The 20,294-nt window shown below is 43.5% G+C and overlaps 1 protein-coding gene across 1 annotated transcript; it reads right to left on the reverse strand.

The window, feature by feature from the left end:
- Positions 1-2,859: 2,859 nt before the first annotated feature.
- On the reverse strand, positions 2,860-18,133 carry LOC144142550 (15-hydroxyprostaglandin dehydrogenase [NAD(+)]-like). The gene is made up of 7 exons (XM_077674135.1): positions 17,881-18,133; positions 11,719-11,842; positions 8,575-8,681; positions 6,357-6,453; positions 4,468-4,544; positions 3,726-3,877; positions 2,860-3,105 (listed from the first exon to the last, which is right to left on the reverse strand). Exons 1-7 carry the CDS (start codon positions 17,974-17,976, stop codon positions 2,982-2,984), a joined length of 777 nt encoding a protein of 258 aa, XP_077530261.1. The 5' UTR covers positions 17,977-18,133; the 3' UTR covers positions 2,860-2,981.
- Between the last annotated feature and the right edge of the window lie 2,161 nt (positions 18,134-20,294).

A 20,294-nucleotide genomic window follows, 5' to 3' on the forward strand; every position in this document is an offset into this window, starting at 1 on the left:
AACAAATAGGGTTGGTAAGGCAGTGACGTGGGGTAGTATCGAGCGGTCAACTTGAAAGAAGAGACCCGTGACACGCTGAATTGTTGTCGGACAGACTCCAGTTTTATTTTTGAGCCTCCGATACGCTATCTTTTATCGAATATCCTCCCACAGAGGGCTTAAAAAACTGCAAATAAAACTCCCTATTGAAGGTCTCTTGCCAGCGGCAAATCTTAATGCGCAACATCTGAAATGTTTGAAAGGACTCGTATTGTCGAGATAAGGCTTGCATTGCGTCTTTCGGTCACAAAGAGAGTGGGCTCTTTTACGCTGAAGGCTGTTGATTTGTTAGTTGTAAACACTCATCACCCGCAATGATGTTCGGCAGGAAGGCCCAGTCATTACGAGCTCAATGATGGCGTTTTTGGACGTTCTGGAAGCGGTGTGCGTTCGCTCCTAGATCAGTTTCGAGTTGACAAATCTGGCAGCCACACATTTCATGTTGAATTCTACATAATACAATTTTTTCGAGGTTTTTGTAAAATACGCTGCAATTTCCAACATTTTTTTCACGCTTTTAGTTCCGCGGTCAAGCGTTACCAGAAAACTCACCTGGCCGATCGGTCGGGAGCTGCGCCTCGTGACGAGCACCCGGTATAGTCTACGTTTGCGCTAGATGAGGAGCTCGCAAAAATACAAAGAAACCAAAAAAATACCGGGTGCATGTGAGCATGCCCCTTGTGCGGTGCATCCGGCGTCAGCCAGCTCGGCCTTCGAGGACAGCCTGCCCACCGTTCGTGGCGTGATCCCTCACGTGCTCTTCTGCCCGCAAGTTCCCGTGCGTCCGCGGAGTACAGACGTCGAGTTCGCGAAAGCGGTTGCCACGGGTTCTAGCGCGTTCTAACGGTGTCCACCTTGGGAGAGATGTGAAGTCCTCTGGACAAAACGATACGGGCTTTCCAGTAACGGAGAAATTTCAGCGGTAAGTTCGGAAGTCGATGTTTCGTGCAACAGCCGGGTCTCCGACGGAGAGAGAGGTGCCGCCAGCTCTGCTTTTTTTTCTGATTTGCACCGCTAGTGCAAACTGCTCCAGTTTTTGTTGTTGTTTGTGGACAGTCAATATCAATATAAGCAAAAGTGGCTAAGGTTGGAAATTTTCGGCGGTTGAGTTTTTTTAAAGTCTTGCTGATCTCTTCACTTCCCAATGAATTTGCACCCGAGCTTAACCGTGCGTGTCACCCAGAGCACTTTGTACGAGCCATTGAATTTGCGTTCTATACTTCCCGACTCAGACTAAAAGTCTTTGTGACATATTCGTGTCGCTTGGCGCAAATTTTCACGTGCACTGTTTTTCGAACTAGCTGTTTAGAATGAACTCGCGTATGTGGTATATCAGGTGGTCAGTATATCATCGGTAGCACGCTTCCCTAGGTGCACAAGATGGTTCATGCGCAACTTCAAAAGAATACCGGTGGTTTATCGACACGTATAAAAGTGGTAAATTGATTTAACGAATATTTTATTTTTTTATTTACTTATCTTTATTTTATTTATTTGTTTGTTTGTTTATTTATTTATTTATTAGTGATTGATTGATCGATTTATTTATTTATTTATTTATTGATCTACTGATTGATTTTCTGCGTTAAATAGAAATACGTATTTTCAAGCACTGTCTGATACGAATCAGCAATTAGCAATACTGTCTGATTCAAATCAGCAATTAGTAATTAAGTGTTGTCCATACGGATTACCTTTGAGCCCCAGCAAACACGTAAACCGCAACCACGTGCTAGCCGCAAGCCCATGCTAACCGCGACCACGTGCTTAAAACCTCCTAAAATAAAGGCGAAAACCTTACATGTATCCATCAGACGCAAAAAAGGCCCACGCCGCCCGTGTCAACAAGAATTGTGCCGACATTGCCGCCGCTGAAAAGAAAATATAAAGACATTTCGGTTGAATCTGCGTCTATAATATGCTAAATCTGCATCCTGCCCGAGTGGAACAAAAGTTGACCCGGTGCATGCCAATTAAAAAACCTAATTCGAGGTTAACATCGATGATTTGTGAGTGATCGTTAGTATCAGTAACATGGAGTTAGATAGATCACATTGTATTGGGAGGAAGTAGGTGGATTTGAGTGGTTAAGGTGCAGAAGAACTAATGTGGAGTGAACTAGTATACGACATATTAAAGGCGGTAAAATAGCGTGGCGGCTGTGTCGACGGGAAAATGTGTAAAATAGGTACCCGTCAAAATACTGCACCACCCTTTCTCCTTTTAAACACGTACCCAGACACAAGGGCGCAGAGAAATTTCTGATGCACTTTTAACACGAAAGTGTTTTATTCCTGGCTACACAAAAATTTCGCTGACGTCATATCCGTCACGGAAGAGATGCCAGTACAACGAAACAAGCGGCCTGTAAACGGTGCACCCCTGCACATGGCGTCTTCTTGCGGGGAAGCAACCTTTACTACTAAAGAGTACGTTATACTTAGGGTTGTTCGTTTTCAGGTTTTATATTTTAACACGAAAGTGTTTTATGCCACGATACCCCAAGATTTCATTGACGCATATCCGCCACGGAATTGATGCCAGTACACCTTTGCCGAAGCGACCCTCCAGCAGGACGTAGCTCGCCAAGCACATCCGCAAGACAGCCGCCGGCCCGGAAACCATGCTCAGCTGCAGATTTCGCTGCATATTTCACTTTTCTGTTTTACTCATTCCTATGACGAAGGAATCAACCACAGTTTTTGTCCCAAACACAAAACAAGTTTCTCTAAGAGAGCTTTTTGTTGCAAAGCACCGTAATCAGTCGGTTTGCCATACTGAAGCGGGCTAAGGAGTAATCAAACCATGCAATACTCAGAATACTATGGAACAAGTGGCAGTTTTACTGGTGACAGTGGCTCACGAAAGTGCTAACAGGAAAAAGGTGCCAGCTACGCGGGCTCGTGGAAGTTGGTGTATGTAGGGCATTGGCGGCTCCGTGTTCATGGATTTGGAAGGGTAGGGAACTCATGGTACTTGAGGCCTATCTTATGCAGGCACATCAACGCAGCACCGTTTTTTTCGTCCTCGAGAACCTTGATGACACCTTGCGCCACCTGGCTTGGCCTGAAGAAAAGCAAACAAGAATGTTTTTGTTAAGTCGGAAACTTCAACGCTTCAAACTAGCTACGACATTAAAGCATAACAACATGAACAAACGCCTGCATGTATCATACTTATGCCAAACTTGACGAAGCCATCCTTGGAGTGTATTAGCAGCTATATTTTCGTGGTCATGGCTTCCCATAATTGATCAGTATTTTTAAGTAAATTAACGTTATATTTTTCACAATACAACTCAAATGCTGCGCCAAATACAAAACTCACTCCAGCTCAGGGTCTATGACGTATGCCGAAAGGTTAATTTCTTCGCTTCCGAGTTAGTTCGTGTTAAAGGCACTGGATATGTTACAGCACTACACCCTGCGATGGAGTATATTTTCTAGTATTAACGCTACGTCACAGCGTTTTATACCCCAGCTGAAGAAGTCCCTCGACAGATAGGCAGCCGTAAGGCCGAGAAATTTGGGATGCATAAATTTCTGTCATGATCGCAATTGGCAAATAAACTTTTCCTCAAACGCACTTCTCAGGCACTCTAAGTACACGTCAACCCCTACTGTTTTCTTGTCACCATGATGCGTATCCTTTTTCTCGTTTTTTTTGTAATAACAGAACATACTCACTGCTGAATACGAGTGTCGAAAACAAGTGCCATTTCAGCGGTCTCTTCTGACAATTTGCAATAGTCAGAGAGCTGGGCCCACAACCTGGTGTCGATGGGATCCGGAAGGATGCAGTTCACCCTGACGCCATTACGGTTCAGGTACAAGTCAGACTAGAAAAGACCACAGAATCGAAGTTATAGAAAAAAGTGCGATTGAGGAATGCTTGCTAATATTCTATTCCCTGTCATTTTTGGGAAAGTGGAGAGAGGTACCTTTAAGCTGTATTCTAATGTCACTGCACTAAGCTCAATTTTAGCCTGCAACGCAAATCACATTTTTGTTGCTGCGCAATAGCTGTAAGACTGGTGCACTTGGTCTAATCTTGAAAGGGCACAGCCAATTGCAACCGGAACTAGAACACAGATAATTACATTTCTAGTACCTACCTAACCAGGGATACTATTTCTAATGTCATCGTACGAATTCCGCCTTTCTTCAGCATAAATTACGCTTGGTCATCATCGACATAGAGGACTGCCACAAAGGGTGGCTTTCACGGACATTGATATCATGTATTACTATAATTTTAACAATCTGATAAAATATATATTATATCACAACTGATGTAACTGCGTGTAACTAAGCATCGGAATAGGCATAGGTTTATGTAACTCAACATCCCAGCAACATAACCAGACGTTGCTTACAGCTTCTAAAATAGGTGTCTATTATATTTTTGTAAATAATGTGAGGCGCTCACCCCGAAGCACCTCGTCATGCTGATAATGGCAGCCTTGGATGTGTTGTATGCTGGGATCGCAGGGAGAACATGTAAACCTGAAATACCAAGTGGTTTCCTGTTTTAATGTATTCTGAGCCATGTACCACTAAGGTAAAGTAACTTGTACTGAAATATTGAAATAATTCCATACTTTCCTTTAAGGTATATTGATGACCTGTATTACTAAGGTCAAGTTACACATACTCAGACATTGAAAACACCAAGTCCTTGGTTCAAATGTTTTCTTATAGGCGTGCACATGTATCATACGACATGTCACATGCAGACCAAAGCGTGTTGCCACGCGTGATTTTTCAAAGCATGGAATAGCAGCAGGGATACTATGGGGCTTTCAGGGGGAAGGGGTCGTCCAACTAGGAAAAGCTTTGCGGCAAAACTAACTTTGCACCAAAGGTATATAGCAATTCCGGCGACTGATGCAGATAATTAAGAAACGGCAATCCATCCAATATCCTTGCACCAGAATTAAAGCACCTTGGAGTACCTGTTACAGGGTGATAAAGGGAGCAACGCAATCTAGGTAAGCGGCTAACATTACGCGGCTGACAAACCTCCTAGCTCCAGGCCTGCGCTGAGCGAGGTGTCCTATCATGCAGCCTTGTGCGCTCGCCCACCGAGCCAATGCGGAGGGGTGACAAAGGGCACGTGTCATTTATTTTTACCCTCACCTTTCGTAATAAGCTAACCCATCAGTGTGCCTGATGAAGGTGCTGCTTTGTAGCATATTGGCCTTGTTATCATCTTAGCTGCGCCCTAATTTTCCTACCGGAACGCGTGATCGTCACCTTCTTTTTACATTACAAGGACGTTTCTACTTGTCTATGCCGTTTCTTAAATTAAAAAAAATGATTAACTGGAAAAAGCAGTTTCTGTGCAAAAGCGTTTATTAGTTTTCGAGCTTTTTTTACGTTGTGTGCGCACACAAATGATCGGCCTGCAGTTTAAACTCGCCATTCCAACTTTACACAAAGCTGGTGATTGGCTATGGGGCGGAGTGCCTCGCACAGGCATGCTATTGCAATGCGTTATGGCGGAGCAATATTCCTAAGAAGCAGATTGCCTAGCACGCCTGTGCACTGAGCAGTACAGACGTAGCACGCAAGAAAAGGTGATTTGGCGCGGAATTTAAATGCTTAATTTCTCGCATGCGCGATGCCTTATAAACCTGAACTCTGTGCACCGAAGCCTTCTTCTTCAACCGTGCGTCCGTCGCGTCATCCGGGCTAACGCAGTATGCTCTGCGCAAAGAAACCGGTGATCGGGGTGGTTGACTAGTGGGATATAGTAATTTTATTAGTTGTGTTGGTCAGGCATGATAACAAACTTTCCCGCACGTTCTGCGTAGGGTCAAAGAAGATAAAAGAATCGCGGTATACTCAGGACTGTAAAAGGGGGGACTAATTTGGAAACTGAGCAAAAATCGCACAGCTTCATTTTCTGTGTAAGAAGTGGCATAGGAAAAAACGCTTAGCTGTAACTCAATCTCTCCTGCTCGAAATTGTGTATCACCTTTAAAGTATTTTTATCCTATTCCAACCCGCAATAATGCCTTGTATTTATACCCTCCGGCAATGCTCTCGAGTACACACTGCAAACAGCCACAACAACGTACTTTGCATGGCTATGCTTAATGCGATTCATATTTGCATTTCATGTATTACCAGCAGGAACTCAAATCTCCAAAGCAATGTGTTACGCAAACTTGACATGAACGTATATAGAAAGCAGATATACCACTTTGTCTACAGTATGCTTTGCACATGCGTTAAAGGCTACATAATTTCTAATGCAGGTTAGAATATTTTCAACATTTTTTGATGAATTGTTTTGATAGATAGTTTTTTTACCTAATATTGATGACACGTTGATTATGTGGCCACCTTTTAGGCCCTTGAATTTGTCCATGTACTTAATGCCCAGAAGAGTACCGGAGAAAACAGCATCCTGAAAAGCAGTGAAGAATCTTGTTGCAAAAATATTTGACTGAATGCAGCAAACTGCTGAATCAGTGCTTATAACAGAAAAGTTACATTTATAAACAAACCAAAGTTATAAAAAGAAACCATGAAAAAATCAAGAAAACCAAATCCAACAAACTAAGGGATAACTCAGATGTATTATTTTATGATGGTACAAATACACAACTGATTAGAGCCATTCCGTCTTCCACGAGGGAAGCGCAATAGATGCAATGCTTCTGGACTCAAGTAGTCTCAGCAGGAGTTGGGGCTGTATATTGAAGGATGGTTCACTGGCCATTCGGGATTATCTTGCGCAACGAAGTGGTTGAACGCAAAGAAGGTTCAGGAGCTATTTTTGAGCTAGTGTCATTTAAATCAAAGGGGTGGGGCAAAAAATGTATTAAATGATACTTTGTTCAACCTTTCCCTCGCGTGTTTTTTTGTTTTTGTTTTGCAAACGCAACATCAAAGAACCTGGTTCTGAACCTTGTGTGGGTAAAAGCAGTAAACACTAAACGCTGTGGGAAATAGTACTGCATAAACTGGGTGACCCGTTAGCGACTAGTGGTGCATCAAGTAAGTTAGAGATTGCCCTCAAAAACCCCTGCCATGTCCACAGCAGCATCTTTCCAGAAGACGCACATACGTTGGTAACGTGTCAACACTTGCGCGTTTTCAGCGCGACGACCACACTCACGACGTAGGTTTGCAGATTGCTTATGGGCGTTCAACCCCGGCTCAACCCCGGCGTCTATATACCGCTACAGCCCTAGTCCGCATCCAGGGTCGACTAAATGAACAAATGTGGCGCCGCAAACATCAGAGTTTTCCAGATGTGTTTCTTTGAAGGTTATTCCACAAGGAAGACACTGGTTTCATAAAGCTTCGCCACGTTGTAGACTGATGTTCTATGCTGCTTGTAAAGGCCAAGACACCGCGATAATACGTTTAAAAGTTCTATATGCTCAACATTTGTACGTATTAGCGAGTATTGTGCTGATAGGTTTACTTTTTCTTGATTTTGGACGATACCGAAATCAAAACTCATTGACGAAATTTTGTGGAACTTCCCGCATACGAGGGTATTAATTTAAACAAGCAATAACTCTTCCATTTTCAGGCATAAAATGTCATGCATGTAAACGTCAGGCGTTTTATGAGGTATAACTAACGAGACTGCTGCCGCAGGTGAAACGCGTAAAAATATTCACTAACTTTACCTCCTACCGCTTCGATTCACACAGAATCGTAGTGTCCCCTACAATAAACATACAATAAACATACAATAAGGGTATTCCTTCCTGTTTGATGGCAGGTCTTTGGACGTCATTACTAAGAAAAAAACCAGGTTTAATTTCAATTTTGTTGTTTCATATAGCACGCAACAACGACACCCGTTCGATATGTCTTCCTGAAACAACGAATGCTGAGGGGGACATTTTACACGACTAAAAAAAATTCAATACCGAATGCTTACATCATTGGCTAATAGACATCTTTTGATGTTGCAGTGACGAAAACTCCACTGCCGGTGGTTCTTACGAAGCTTAAGGCGGTGTATCCCAGTCAGCGAACCTTTGCTTTACGCAGTGGCGTAAGAACACTTCGCATGTGGAAGTGCGAGAAGGGGGGTAGGGGGGGGGGGGGGGGGGGGCAAACGCACGCTCCCTCACAAAAGCTCAAAACGAAATTGATTGGAGGGGGAAAAATCGAACGTTGGCGAGGTGTCTGGAAGACAGCGACGTGGGTCACAACATTGCTCATACCGCTCCTGACAAAATGCCATGTAGTGATGGCAATTTATGTAAATACCTTTTCGCATTAACGTATAACAACCATGTTTTCTTATTTTCAGTCGAAAATGCGTGTTCATACCGACCTGGGAAAATGAGCTCCATAACTTTTTTGAAAAACAGCAAACAACATAACAATACTGGCCTGCCTTAAATAACTGCAATAAATGCTTTCGTTTACTCCAACGTGCTGACCTGAAAATGAGAAAATAAAGTGCTACGAGGGCTAGAAATTATGTGTAAAGTTTAGAATCCGAATAAGACCCCAAGTGGGCGGCATAATTATGCACTCGTGGACATGCAATACTCACAATGTTCACGGCGAACACTTTCCGCCAGTTTTCTTCTCCCGCAATTCCAGCATTATTGATGACAATATCAATAGCTCCGAAATGGTTTTTCGTCTTCTTGAAGCCATCTGTGCCAAATTCGGTGATTACTTATTACGTAAGGCAATAAAAAGAAGCAAGCAAATCGCAGCTTTTATAAACAAAGCTGGGCAATTGGGGCATGTTGAGAGACCCTTTGCAAAAAGGCGGTCAACACTGAGAATTCAGCGGTTGTAACACTGGTAATGAACGCGACGACGCCGTTAGAAAGGAAGCAGGTCGTAACAACGCCGTTGCGGTGGCACGTTTTTGCCCACGGCTTCACGAGTCTGTTGCCCCACGACGCGTATGCAATTACGTGGACGGTGGACGGTAGCTACTCCATAGAAACTCTGTGCTCGCAGCATTTTCGTTTCCTTTCTATTGGCGGCGCAGCGGGTGCACAGTGTTGCCAGAGTGGCTTGCTGCTTTTCTGCCAATGATTTGGCCATTTTGCGAAGGGTCTATTCCTGTCACACTGCTGAAGAGTAAACAGGATCTCCGGATATTTCTTCCACCCGCAAGTGCAAGACGCAGCTACTTAAGGACCCGACACAGCCAGCTTATCATCCAAAATTTGTGTTACGCTTAAGAACACAGTTTTTAGATTAACAATGGGAAAATAAAAGCTATTGCGCAAAAATATTTACAATTAATACCTTCGTTCAACTGTGCGAACTTATCTTTAAAAAAAACTTTTTTCCTCTCCGTGACAACTTTCAACCCGAATTCAGCTAAGTACAACATCCTACCAAGGCCAGTTCACGCTCAAAAGTACGTTCATGACAGTCTTCTAAACTAATTTTTTTGCAGCAGTGACAGATGCAGATTTCTTTCCTCCTTCGGATACTGTAAGGCCACAACCTCAGTCTCGTAAAACCGATAACTTACATTTTTCTTCAAAATTTGGCTATCTTTACTTTTATCACGGGCTGCGCATGCAATTTATAAACAAATGAATGAAACTTCGGAAACAAGTTCATCTGTGTCGTGTACTACATGCAGCCAAATAAGTATTTCATATCTTCAAGTACGCATCACAAAATGTCCCCGGCAGCCTGATTACCGCAGAGTTCTGCAAAACCTTTTCGAGTCCGTTTAACTAAACCTAACTATGCAGCTATTCTCCACCGAGGCGCGCATTTATAAACTGAAAAATCATCATAGGAGTTCCATTTAAAGCTGGGGCGGGGATCACTTGCTGTAGGCAGTGATGTTCCCTCGAAGCAGCCGTTAAACCACTGGGCTTCATCCCCCCCCCCTAGGATAAATATAGAGCTCTAGGTGATCCATTTGATGGCAGAGACTCTGCGCCCAGTTGATAGTTTCTTCTTTTTCCTGGACGAGGGCCAAAAGGCTCGCACCCCGCATCAAGTCTCAACCGAGCACGACGGCACAATGAAGCCGTTCCCGTTTCGAAGCCGACGTCGATAGCAACCTAAAGAATCACTGCAATTCCCGCCTGCTGTAAAATGGCGAAGCCTTCCAGGCCTATCCAGGACACCCAAAACGCCCAGGGTTGCTGTGTCCACTTTGTACCACCGAGTGGTTTCCTCTTTTTTGCCTTCGAAGCTTTACCTTGAGAGGCCGTGTTGCGATTCTAGGAACAGCAGAAATATTGCTTTGATTGCTACGACACCCGAGGAACGATAGACTGAAAAAACGGTATGCTTAACGTCCCAACCACCAATGTAGCGAGGCGTGACGGCGGGCAATTTGATGGATCTCAGGAGTGTAATCTAAAAGAACATCGACCCCTAACGCATAAGCGAGTCTTTGAAAGAGCCGTCATGGTTAAGTTAAAAGCAACATCCCAGGATTTTACGTGCACGCTTTAAAGCACGATTTCGCTTCCCATAGCTATATAGCTTTAGGAGCGAATTGGTTCATTATGTCAGACGACTACTGAGTGAATACCATTGTGAAAAGATGAAGCCTCTTCTGGAAAATGATCTCCGGCACCAAGTTAGAGCACTGAAAAGACTTAATGATGCCAAGCATACGACAGTCGTTATAGAAAGCGGGGATCTTGGCTACATTGGTGATCAATGTAAAATGCGAACATTTACGACTACCTCAAGCTTACTATCGGCCAAACAAAATCCCTTTGCATGCCTAATGCCTGTGCTACCATTCTCCCCTTTGGTTGTTCTACCCAGCAAAATGAGGCTGTTAAGTTGCATTAGGTCCCGATATTCTAGGATGACGTACTGTCTGTTGTATATGGATTAAATGACTGAAATAAACCTAAAGAACAGTTAGAACAGGTTTCCAACTAAAGTTGAAAGTATTAAGGGAAAACTGTTAGGGCGGTGAACCAAAGCTTCTCCTGCCTACGAAATAATTGTTTTAAATACTCATGCTTCAATTGCTGGGCATTTTAACATTTTTCTACCATGAATCGTCCGCATAAGTCTATATTTACTTGGTTTGAATGAAAGAATGAAGCTGATGTGGCATTTGGGCTGTTTTATGCGGCGAGAAAGCCGCCGCATGACTATAAAAAAATTTAGACTAAATTGTTTGCAGCAGACGTACAACGAGTTATGTTAAAAATACATCACTTCTTGGTTCATGCACTTGAAAACACATTAGTCATGTGACATCTTTACTTAAATTTCTCTTGCGCGCATATAAAAGTTGCGACTAGTTATGGAAAGCGACTAACCTATTGGAGTTCTTATCAGTCGTTCTTTGAAATCAAAATTTTGAAATCCATTGAGATCCTTTCATTTGACGTTGCTATTAAACGAAACGAATGGAATATACCCCGCGAGAAAAGCTGTTGAAAAAATTGCTGCTTTCTTGCTAAACTGCGGGAATCGAACGGATTCATAGCATGTCTTTGAATTTTTATATTGTTTTCAAGAAATCAAGCATCGATGTTTTGTTGCAAACAATTTTTACTGACTCCAATTTTTTTCACGCTCTACAATATATGAGTTGACGAACGTCGGTCGGTGTACATCTGCACTCGAGTTTCACTTTTAACAACCTGTTGTTTTGGGTGTTTTGGCTTGAGTGAGTGCTTTTAAACAGGCAATCAGGTCTGTGAAGTAAAGTTTTGTAGCTTGGATGTTGACTTACCTTCCAGTTGAGTTTCGACGGCGACGTCACACTTGTAGAAGACGCAGTTAGAATTGGGATGTTTTTTGATGAGGTCGGCAACCGTCGCCTTTCCTGTGGCTTCATCAATATCCAGTATGGATACCTGTTAGAAAGCATCGTGTTCAATTCTGTTATTCCAAAGGACACAGCCCCGTTTTTATAAGCATTACAATTCTCTCCATTATTTCTGCTGCCGCCATCACAGTCCTTGATGCTTTTGAGCTGTATTCAACATGGCTGTCACTTGGTTACGAACTTGCGAATATCCGCGAAAAAGCATGCCGAGAAAACAAAAGCTACGTTACCCACTGTGAAAGCAGGATTACTGCTACACAAACCGGTCATTGTATGAGGCACGTGAATAAAAAAAGCACATAATAGCCAGAAATAAAAGAGACGGGGACAATATGTACAGCAAAGATAGAACACCTCGAGCAGTCATTCGTACAAATAGTGAGAAAAATACGATTACATATGTTTCATTGGGGCTAGCGTACAACCTGTTCCCGTAGGTGCGTGCATATACTGGTAGCCAAACCCCCAGCATGCAGTGCAGATGCATAGGCAAAACAAAAATGGCTGTAGGAATTAGCAAAACGCGATTAGACCTTCGGTGACCAACTAATAGAAATGCAGTATATATGACCGCGCTTTGACACTTTTGAATACAACATAGGGAGCTCCAATGAGTATCCTGTAAAAAGAAGAATAAAAACCACTAGAATTTACTAAAATCTACTATGTGCAACATCCGGCTGTAAGGAAAAGTCATAAAATTTAAGGTTTAGTCTGTGCATATGTCCATCCATTCATTCGCACTTCCACATGCTGGAAAACAGTTTTAACCTCAAGACAGGAGTAATTTGTTTCAACTGCTGCCGCAGAAACACACATAGGTTCAGCTTCGCGCCCACACGCTCGCACACATGCATTTATTATACATATCTATATACATACAAAAGCAAAGCGAGAGCCATACAATAAACAAAGGAGACAAGTCCTGGCAGGCAGAAAAAACTCGCAACAAACGCTATGAACATCTCACTTTATTCAGCCTGCAAACAAACGCAGCGGGTCTATAATTGCACAATTCAAAATTTTACCCATATTTAAAAAACTGAAACCAACTAAATACCTGCATATGCTTTGGAGCAAAAATCAGCCCATGTGCCGCCCATTTACTCGTTTTATTTGGCTCAATCTTAGGTCTAGATAGCGCTGCTTTACCCGGTGGCGTTGATACACAGAGAAGTGGACATCTAATATCCACGCTCGGAGTTCCTACAGCAGTGAATCACCGCTAAACGAAGCTAAGCGCGGTACAAGGATAAACAAAGAGGGGACCCACCCACGAGGCGGGGGTAATGGAAGCTAATGAATATCTTGGTGGCAAGTAACAGCTCTTCAATCACCCTGGGCTGATAACGACGTGTTCTCGCCTTGGTGACGCCAAGCGGAGACGCGTGTCGTCTTCCTGAATAAATAGCACAATCCCTCTGGGCGTCGTTCGGGCAAGGCAGGAGATGCCAATCTTTGACACGTTAACCAGCGGGCTCTTATCTGAGCCAACGAACTAAGGTCGGGATGGGCCTGTTGTTTCTTTCTTTTATTCTGTGACTTGAGAGCAGTTCGCTAGACTCGGTTCGTCGGCCTCTCAGACGCTATACTTAGTTCGTTGCAACGAAATCATCCGTATGCTTTAAAGTAAGATGTTTAAAAGACTATATCCACTCAGGTAAGTAACAAACCGCTGTCCTAAAATAACGCCATCCACAAGTTCATGACAAGCACCCCGTACGTGCGGACTGCTTCCACCGGCAACATCCATTGCGGCTTTCGGTATTTGCTGCCAAGTGACTGCCAACACAAGGATAAAAACGCAAAATTTTTATGTGTATTGAGGTTTTGGGGTAAGTTGGCGTGACCTCCGCGTTCTATTATGTCCACTCTTTGCAGTCTCCTTTCCATATTTGTAGAATGTAGTCATCATATGAATTGCGTTTAAGCGGCAAGAACATCTTTAGAAAAAAAGGATTTTGATAGGACAGAAGCACAATTTTCTTTCAAGCGACTTTTTTACAATTAGGTTCAAGCGCCACGCAAGGCTCTTTTCTTAGAGTCGTCATGATCATCATCACCACCAGCCTATCTACGCCCACTGCAGGGCAAAGGACTCTCCCATTAATCTCAGACTGTCCCGGTCATGTGGTAACTGCGATCCATTTATCCCTGCCAACTTCTTGATCTCATCCGCCCATCTAACTTTCAGCCGCCCCCTGCCACACTTGCCTTCTCTAGATCCACTCGGTTACCATTAATGACCAACGCTTATCTTGCCTTCGCATTACATGCCTCGCCCACGTCCATTTCTTCTTAATTTGTACTAAAATGTCCTTACACGCGTTTGTTCCCTGACCCACTCCGCTCTCTACTTGTCCCATAATGTTACACCTATCATCTTCCGTTCCATTTCTCACTGAGTTGTCCTCAATTTAGGTTGATCCCTCTTAGTGAGGCTCCAAGTTTCTGCCAGGTAGGTGAGTACCGGTAAGATGCAGCTGTCATGCACTTTCTCTTGTAGCTCGTAGCTCTCTGGGCTCGTAGCTGAATCGGTAAGTTCCACGTTCGATTCGTGGTGGTGCCAGTAACTTCGTAAAGTGGTACTAGGCGTTTAAACCTAATTCATATGACGGCGTACCAACTAGCTCGCATCGACATAAATTCAGTCGAATTTACATTTTATAGTCCACCACAAAAAAACGTAGAGATACAAGGAGGCCAAAGTAGTAGCTTGCAAATCTATCAGCGCAACCTAATTTTTTTATTCCCCTTTTCTGTAAGAATAATTCGGTGCCGAAATTTATGTGACTGTGTAAATGAACTGACAAACGGATACTTAAATTCATTTTAAACGATGTCATTGACCTACCAGACACGGTACGTAAACGTATTTTACAAGTACGAGAAATTCAATTAAATACCCAGTTTTTTATTTTGTATTACAATACGTATACGAAGGTAGGGATCTTTGCTAGAACGTTGGCTACTTTGAGGTCGCTACCTTGATGAAAGATTTCTGTATATATATATATATATATATATATATATATATATATATATATATATATGAGTGTGTGTGCAGCTTATCTCGCTCTTTTAATTCATACGACATGAGTGGTAGCTTCATGTAAGTGAAGTATCTTCTTTACAACCATGTTTTTGTTTTAGCGCGTACTCTGTGAAAGGCTGAAGAAATAAGAAACCTTACACGTGCTTGCAGTGCTTGCATACAAACAATTACTTTCTCTACGCATACAGGAAGTTTTCTTGGTTAGAAGGGGGACCGTGGTCTTCAACTAAGAATAAGCATTCATAACCGCCATACATGCGCTTCGACCGCTAAAAACGATGACACATTCTCCAACAGGGCTATGAAACAAAATACAACTTGGTTTAATTTACGGGAACTAGTCTTCAGTAGCTCACTCAGCTTCATTCCAGGCATGCTATACGTTTTTTAATAGAAAAAGCGCAAGTATTGAAAAACGTTCGAACTTGGTGCCTTACTGGCTGGCACTAGTGCGCTAAAGCCCCATGAGCATTGAAATGGTGCGATCAAACTTACTAAATACCCCAATAGAATCGCCCACTCATGTGTCTTAGCGATGGGTTTGTTCCGCGGCCGCCAATCGGGCAAGCAAGATTATGTGACGTCATAGAAGAGTTGCCGGAAGGTGACTAGGGAGTAGCCACTGCTTCTCATATTTTCTTCAAGATATCCGTCATTTGTTAAAAGTTTACGATAAAATGGGTATAACAAACGAACCAAAGTTGCATTCTGTATTCACGGCTTCTTTATACATGACCTGGATAAGAAAACCGAAAACGGGTTGTCTGCTTTCCCCAAACTAAAACTGGATGCTTGTATCAAAACTTCTGAAGTCCCGTCCTCAGTCGGTGAAAGTGCCTTCTGTTAATGCTTTATCGGCACAGCAAATTCCACATAAAGATAAAAGCTTCACTTCATTATTAAAGGTACACTTAAAAGCACCACGATCGGATCCCCACTAGGAAACTAAACTCAAGAGCTGGCAATAAACCACCAACCCGCAAAAGAGTCGTTATTGTTCACTAAAGGGACCGATTATAAGTTTTGTAAAACGACACTGATGTGCTCTGTGTCTGACTTGGAAAACCATTTCAATGCCCACGACGCTGGCATACCTGCCATACAAGCATTTAGCATTGCCTCAATCCTTTTTAAAGGAGCCATGAAGAGAAAATACAACTTCGTATAATTTGACAGAACTAGGATTCAGTATCTCACTCAGCTCCATTACTGCCCCAAAAGACGTTTTTTTAACGACAAAAAAGCAAGAATTATTTAAAAACATTCAAATTTGGCGCCACAGTGACGTGTTATGAGCAAGAATGACGTCATACGGGCCAAAAATAAAACATAATTTTCAGTGCGTTAACTGCACGTTAGCATTCAATTGATGCGGTCAAATGGAACCAGAGGCCCCATTACAGACGTCCAGTCATGTATCGTTGCGACAGGTCAGTTAGGCGGCCGCCAATAGCACAAACAAGGTTCCGTGACGTCATAGAAAAGTTGCGGGAAATTGACTAGGGGGTCGCCACTGCTTCACACGTTTTCTTTAGTATCTCCGTTATTTTTTCGAAGATTGCGATGATATTGGTATCGTTGTTATCGGGACTAAGCAGTCTTTCTAATACACCCAACTTGTATTTTGTCTTCATGGCTCCTTTAAAACCGGTAAATGAAAAAAATGGTTTTATGCCGTTTCTTTGGGCTTTGGGTATTTGACAGAATCTAGGATCTTCACGCAAGGCGTAATCCTCGGAATAAGAGATATTCACAGCTTTCTTCGTTTCCATGTCTGACCAGCCCCAATATTGTAGAGCCCTTGATTATGTTGAATAAAAGACCCAGTGCCGTCCGCGTCGGTCTTCTCCCCCCCCCCCCTTTGTGTAGAGTTAACACTGGTTCCCACTTCGAATAAAATATATTTTGGAATCCGTAATGAGATATCGTGTGTAATGGCTAAGCAGGTCTTATTTAAAAGGCCAGCGAACAATTTGTAACAAAATATTGAAATTGACAAGGAAGACCAGTAATTCAATTAAATCGTAGCAATTCACAATTTCTGTTCTCATTTCGCACTTGGACAGCCTTATTATTGTATTGAGGTCTATAAAACAAGCCGCATTAACCATAACACCACACTGGTCCCATGAAGCCGAACAGCCTATATTGAAATGATAAATAAGCAGCTGCTTTGCCCATAATTATTGCGTTCAAGCATATGCGATCTCTATAATGAGAAACATCGCTGGGTGCTTCACGAGACGTTCAGGATAATTCATGACGGGCTCCAGTTCTTACAAACATATCCGCCAAGACAGCCTCCTGAGCCGCTTTGGGAAAACGTCGCTGGTTGGGCGGCGGCCAAAAAAAACACTTTACATGTCCCAATGAGCCTGCTATCGTATTACCGCTACGTGCGACTGCAGAGTCCCAGATTTATAGCAGGCACGGCCTTGTTTTGCGTTTCACCGTAACACCCCATTCTCACACCAGTTTAGATAAGTTCATGTCCTTCCGGTTAGTCTTCAAAGTATCGTGGTGAATTAATTAAAAGTATTCACTCATGCTGTATTGGCTAAAAATGCATAATGATCATCTGGCAGTGCATTCCAAGAACTGCTGTCTTTCGAACTTCGCCCAAACACGATAAAAGGTTTTTTCGTATCTTGTTACTTGTGCCTCGATTAAATAAATAATTCCCTCATTTGAAGTTGTGTCTGGTTTTTACTTTTTTTCACAGGTAATAAAGATCTCGTGTAGTAGTATAGACCGGCGAGCATGTTTCCTAATTTATGTGCAACTGTTTTCGCGCCAGTCGATGGGAAATGGGTGGGATTGTTTTTTGCATTTATCTTCTCAAAAGTTTCGTATCCCTTACAGGCGGTTTTCGGATAATAAAGGTTGGGCAAGCATTGTGAGCTTGACGCTGCAGGAGCGGCAGACAAGGTTCGAACATAGCCTGTAATAAGCAAAAACCGAGAAAAATCCCCAGTCCAGGTGCACCGACGATGTGAAGAACGGCCACGCACCTTGCATCCCTTCTGAAGCAAAGCGTCCGCAATGCCTCGACCGAGGCCCATGGCGCCTCCGGTGATCAGGGCCACCTTTCCGTTGAAGTCCTTCATCGTGCACCGTCCGCCTCCTCCGCGACCCCGGCTCTCAACCGCTGCGCCGACACCGGAGCACTGAGCAGCACTACGGTGCAAACCCACCACCGTCCGCAGAGGCTCCTCCTCGCAAAAGAAGACCACCTATAGCTGGATAGCAAGGCTCGCCGTCCGTGTCACCGCCGTGTTATTTCAAGCTCGCCCCCGCGCGGCTGGGTCCATAGCTCTTTAATGTCACGTCCCTGACTACCGCATGCTTACGCGCTGCTTTTTGGCTTCCGTTCCTTCCCTGCTGGCCGCTTCAGCACGCGAAATGAAGATGCCTCTTAGAGCCTCCTCTCCACTTTCGTCGTCGTCGTCGAGATGTATTTTAGTTTCGGCCAGCCCACAGGGCTAATCTTATCTGGGGGACGAAAGCTGCTGGCGGGTTAAAAATCGCGGGAGCTAACTGGAGGTATGCGGGCGCAGAATGTTGAGGGAAGGACACATGAGGTTTTCTGAAGCTCGGGGGTTATACGCCGCACCGTGGAGTTGTGCCCGTTGGAAACACGTCGAGATGGCAACTGGACCGGAAATTTCGCTGTTTCAAATATGCTGTGGCTTCAGTGACGCTACCTCGATGTAGCACAGGAACTTCAACGATGTATTAGTGTGTTCCGTGCCATGGTCGACGTTGAGATGCAAAGCCTTGCTTGGATACGCATTGGATACGAGCAACCTTTCTGGACCTAAATCGGTTTTTTGCAGTAGTGATTTTTCTCTTTGGTACGTCTTAAGCTGCGGTATTTCGAAGTCATTGTGAGGTATGTTCGGTGAGCCTCCCGTTTTGGGAATATTTGCTTAATTCGCGTTAAACAGTTCTTCATGGGATGAATTTAATGAGCCTGTCTGTGACGATAAAAAGATTATTAGAATGCCTAGTGCTAGGCAATAAAGGGGTCCTAAGAATCTTCTTCTTTTTTGGGTGGAAGCACTCAAATATTGCTTCTTGTGCAAAAGTTGCTACTTCATTTTCTGATGTGGTCTGCACATCGTGGTTGTCGCCCCTTTTCTGATTGGCATTGACATACCAGCTGTGAACCAAATAGAAACAGAACACTACCGCCTAACTACAGGGAACAACAGAGCTGCATCATATATGTTCTCCATCAGGTTGGCGAACCGCTAAACCACAGATGTTTTGAGGTTTGTTGAAAGAGCGTTTCGACGGAATTGTTATTGTGTGCCCGCAGAACGAAGGGTTCAGACATTTTCAGACTAAATTTCCTACACCAGACAGCCACCTACGCAGAAAATGTGGCTGAGCATTTTTTTAACGTTTGGTAGCTGTACGTATTCTGTAGAACCCCGAGGTAAACGGTTATTCACTTGGCACTGTATGAGCAGAGTCATACAGGGGCTCGTCGTTTTCTGAAAAGTCTGAGAACACTTATGAACGCACGGGTTGTGAACCAGAACAACGAATATCTAATTGCAATCTTCAGGTGCCCTCCTTCCACCTCGCGATGACGAAGGTCTTTATAATCTTGCTGCTTGAGGTACCTTGTTCTGCAATTCACCTAAATGTTTCCTTAGTGCTGCGATCTGTCTCCTGTGCTCTTTGCCCTCTGCTCATTCCCGCCTCCGGGAAGTTGGAGAATTGGTCACGACGGTGAATTTAGCTACTTGTCTGCTTGCTCATTTGGCCGTACTCTTTCGCTCTCTTTACCGGTTGTGTACAGGTTGAGACCACCAAATCTCGCTTCTGCCGACTTTAATTATGCGCAAGGGAACGGCGAGAGCTGTGGAACGCCTCGTGCTATATAAGGCTTCCCAAGGGGCCGCTTTGCAGCCACAGACGGTTACACTGGTGGTCTCACGCGACGGCTTGTGCATTTATTTTGTTTAAAATACACTCCTACACTTTTTCAACGTAGTGAAGAGGGAGCCACGTAAACGACGATATTTCACGACTATCTGGTCTGTGTGTGGTGCTGTCAAGTTCTCACTGGTAGATATGAACTTGAAGACTTCTACTAAGTTGAAAGTAAACATTATGCATAAAACACCTGACGTAAACAAGTACACGCTTAGCACTGAGTTAAGCAAATGGTGCCCAGGATGTGACTTTACAATATAGCGTTTGCAATTACATGTATAGTGCTGTAGATCTAAAATTGTTCAAATCGAGATGCGCTAGTCAGTGCTACTATAACAGGTGGCATTTGGGCTTTGTATCCACAAAGCCTTCGAGTGGATTTTGACCTCAATGGTTGCTTGCTTGCCCAAAGCAATTGTAAAAACTTAAAAATGTATTCTGCTTTATGGGTCGAACAAAGCCTAAAAACTGAGCAACA

The sequence above is a fragment of the Haemaphysalis longicornis genome, unplaced genomic scaffold, assembly GCF_048455015.1.
Source record: "Haemaphysalis longicornis isolate Haplotype H1 unplaced genomic scaffold, Haemaphysalis longicornis Haplotype H1 scaffold_6, whole genome shotgun sequence".
Classification (NCBI taxonomy): Eukaryota; Metazoa; Arthropoda; class Arachnida; order Ixodida; family Ixodidae; genus Haemaphysalis; species Haemaphysalis longicornis.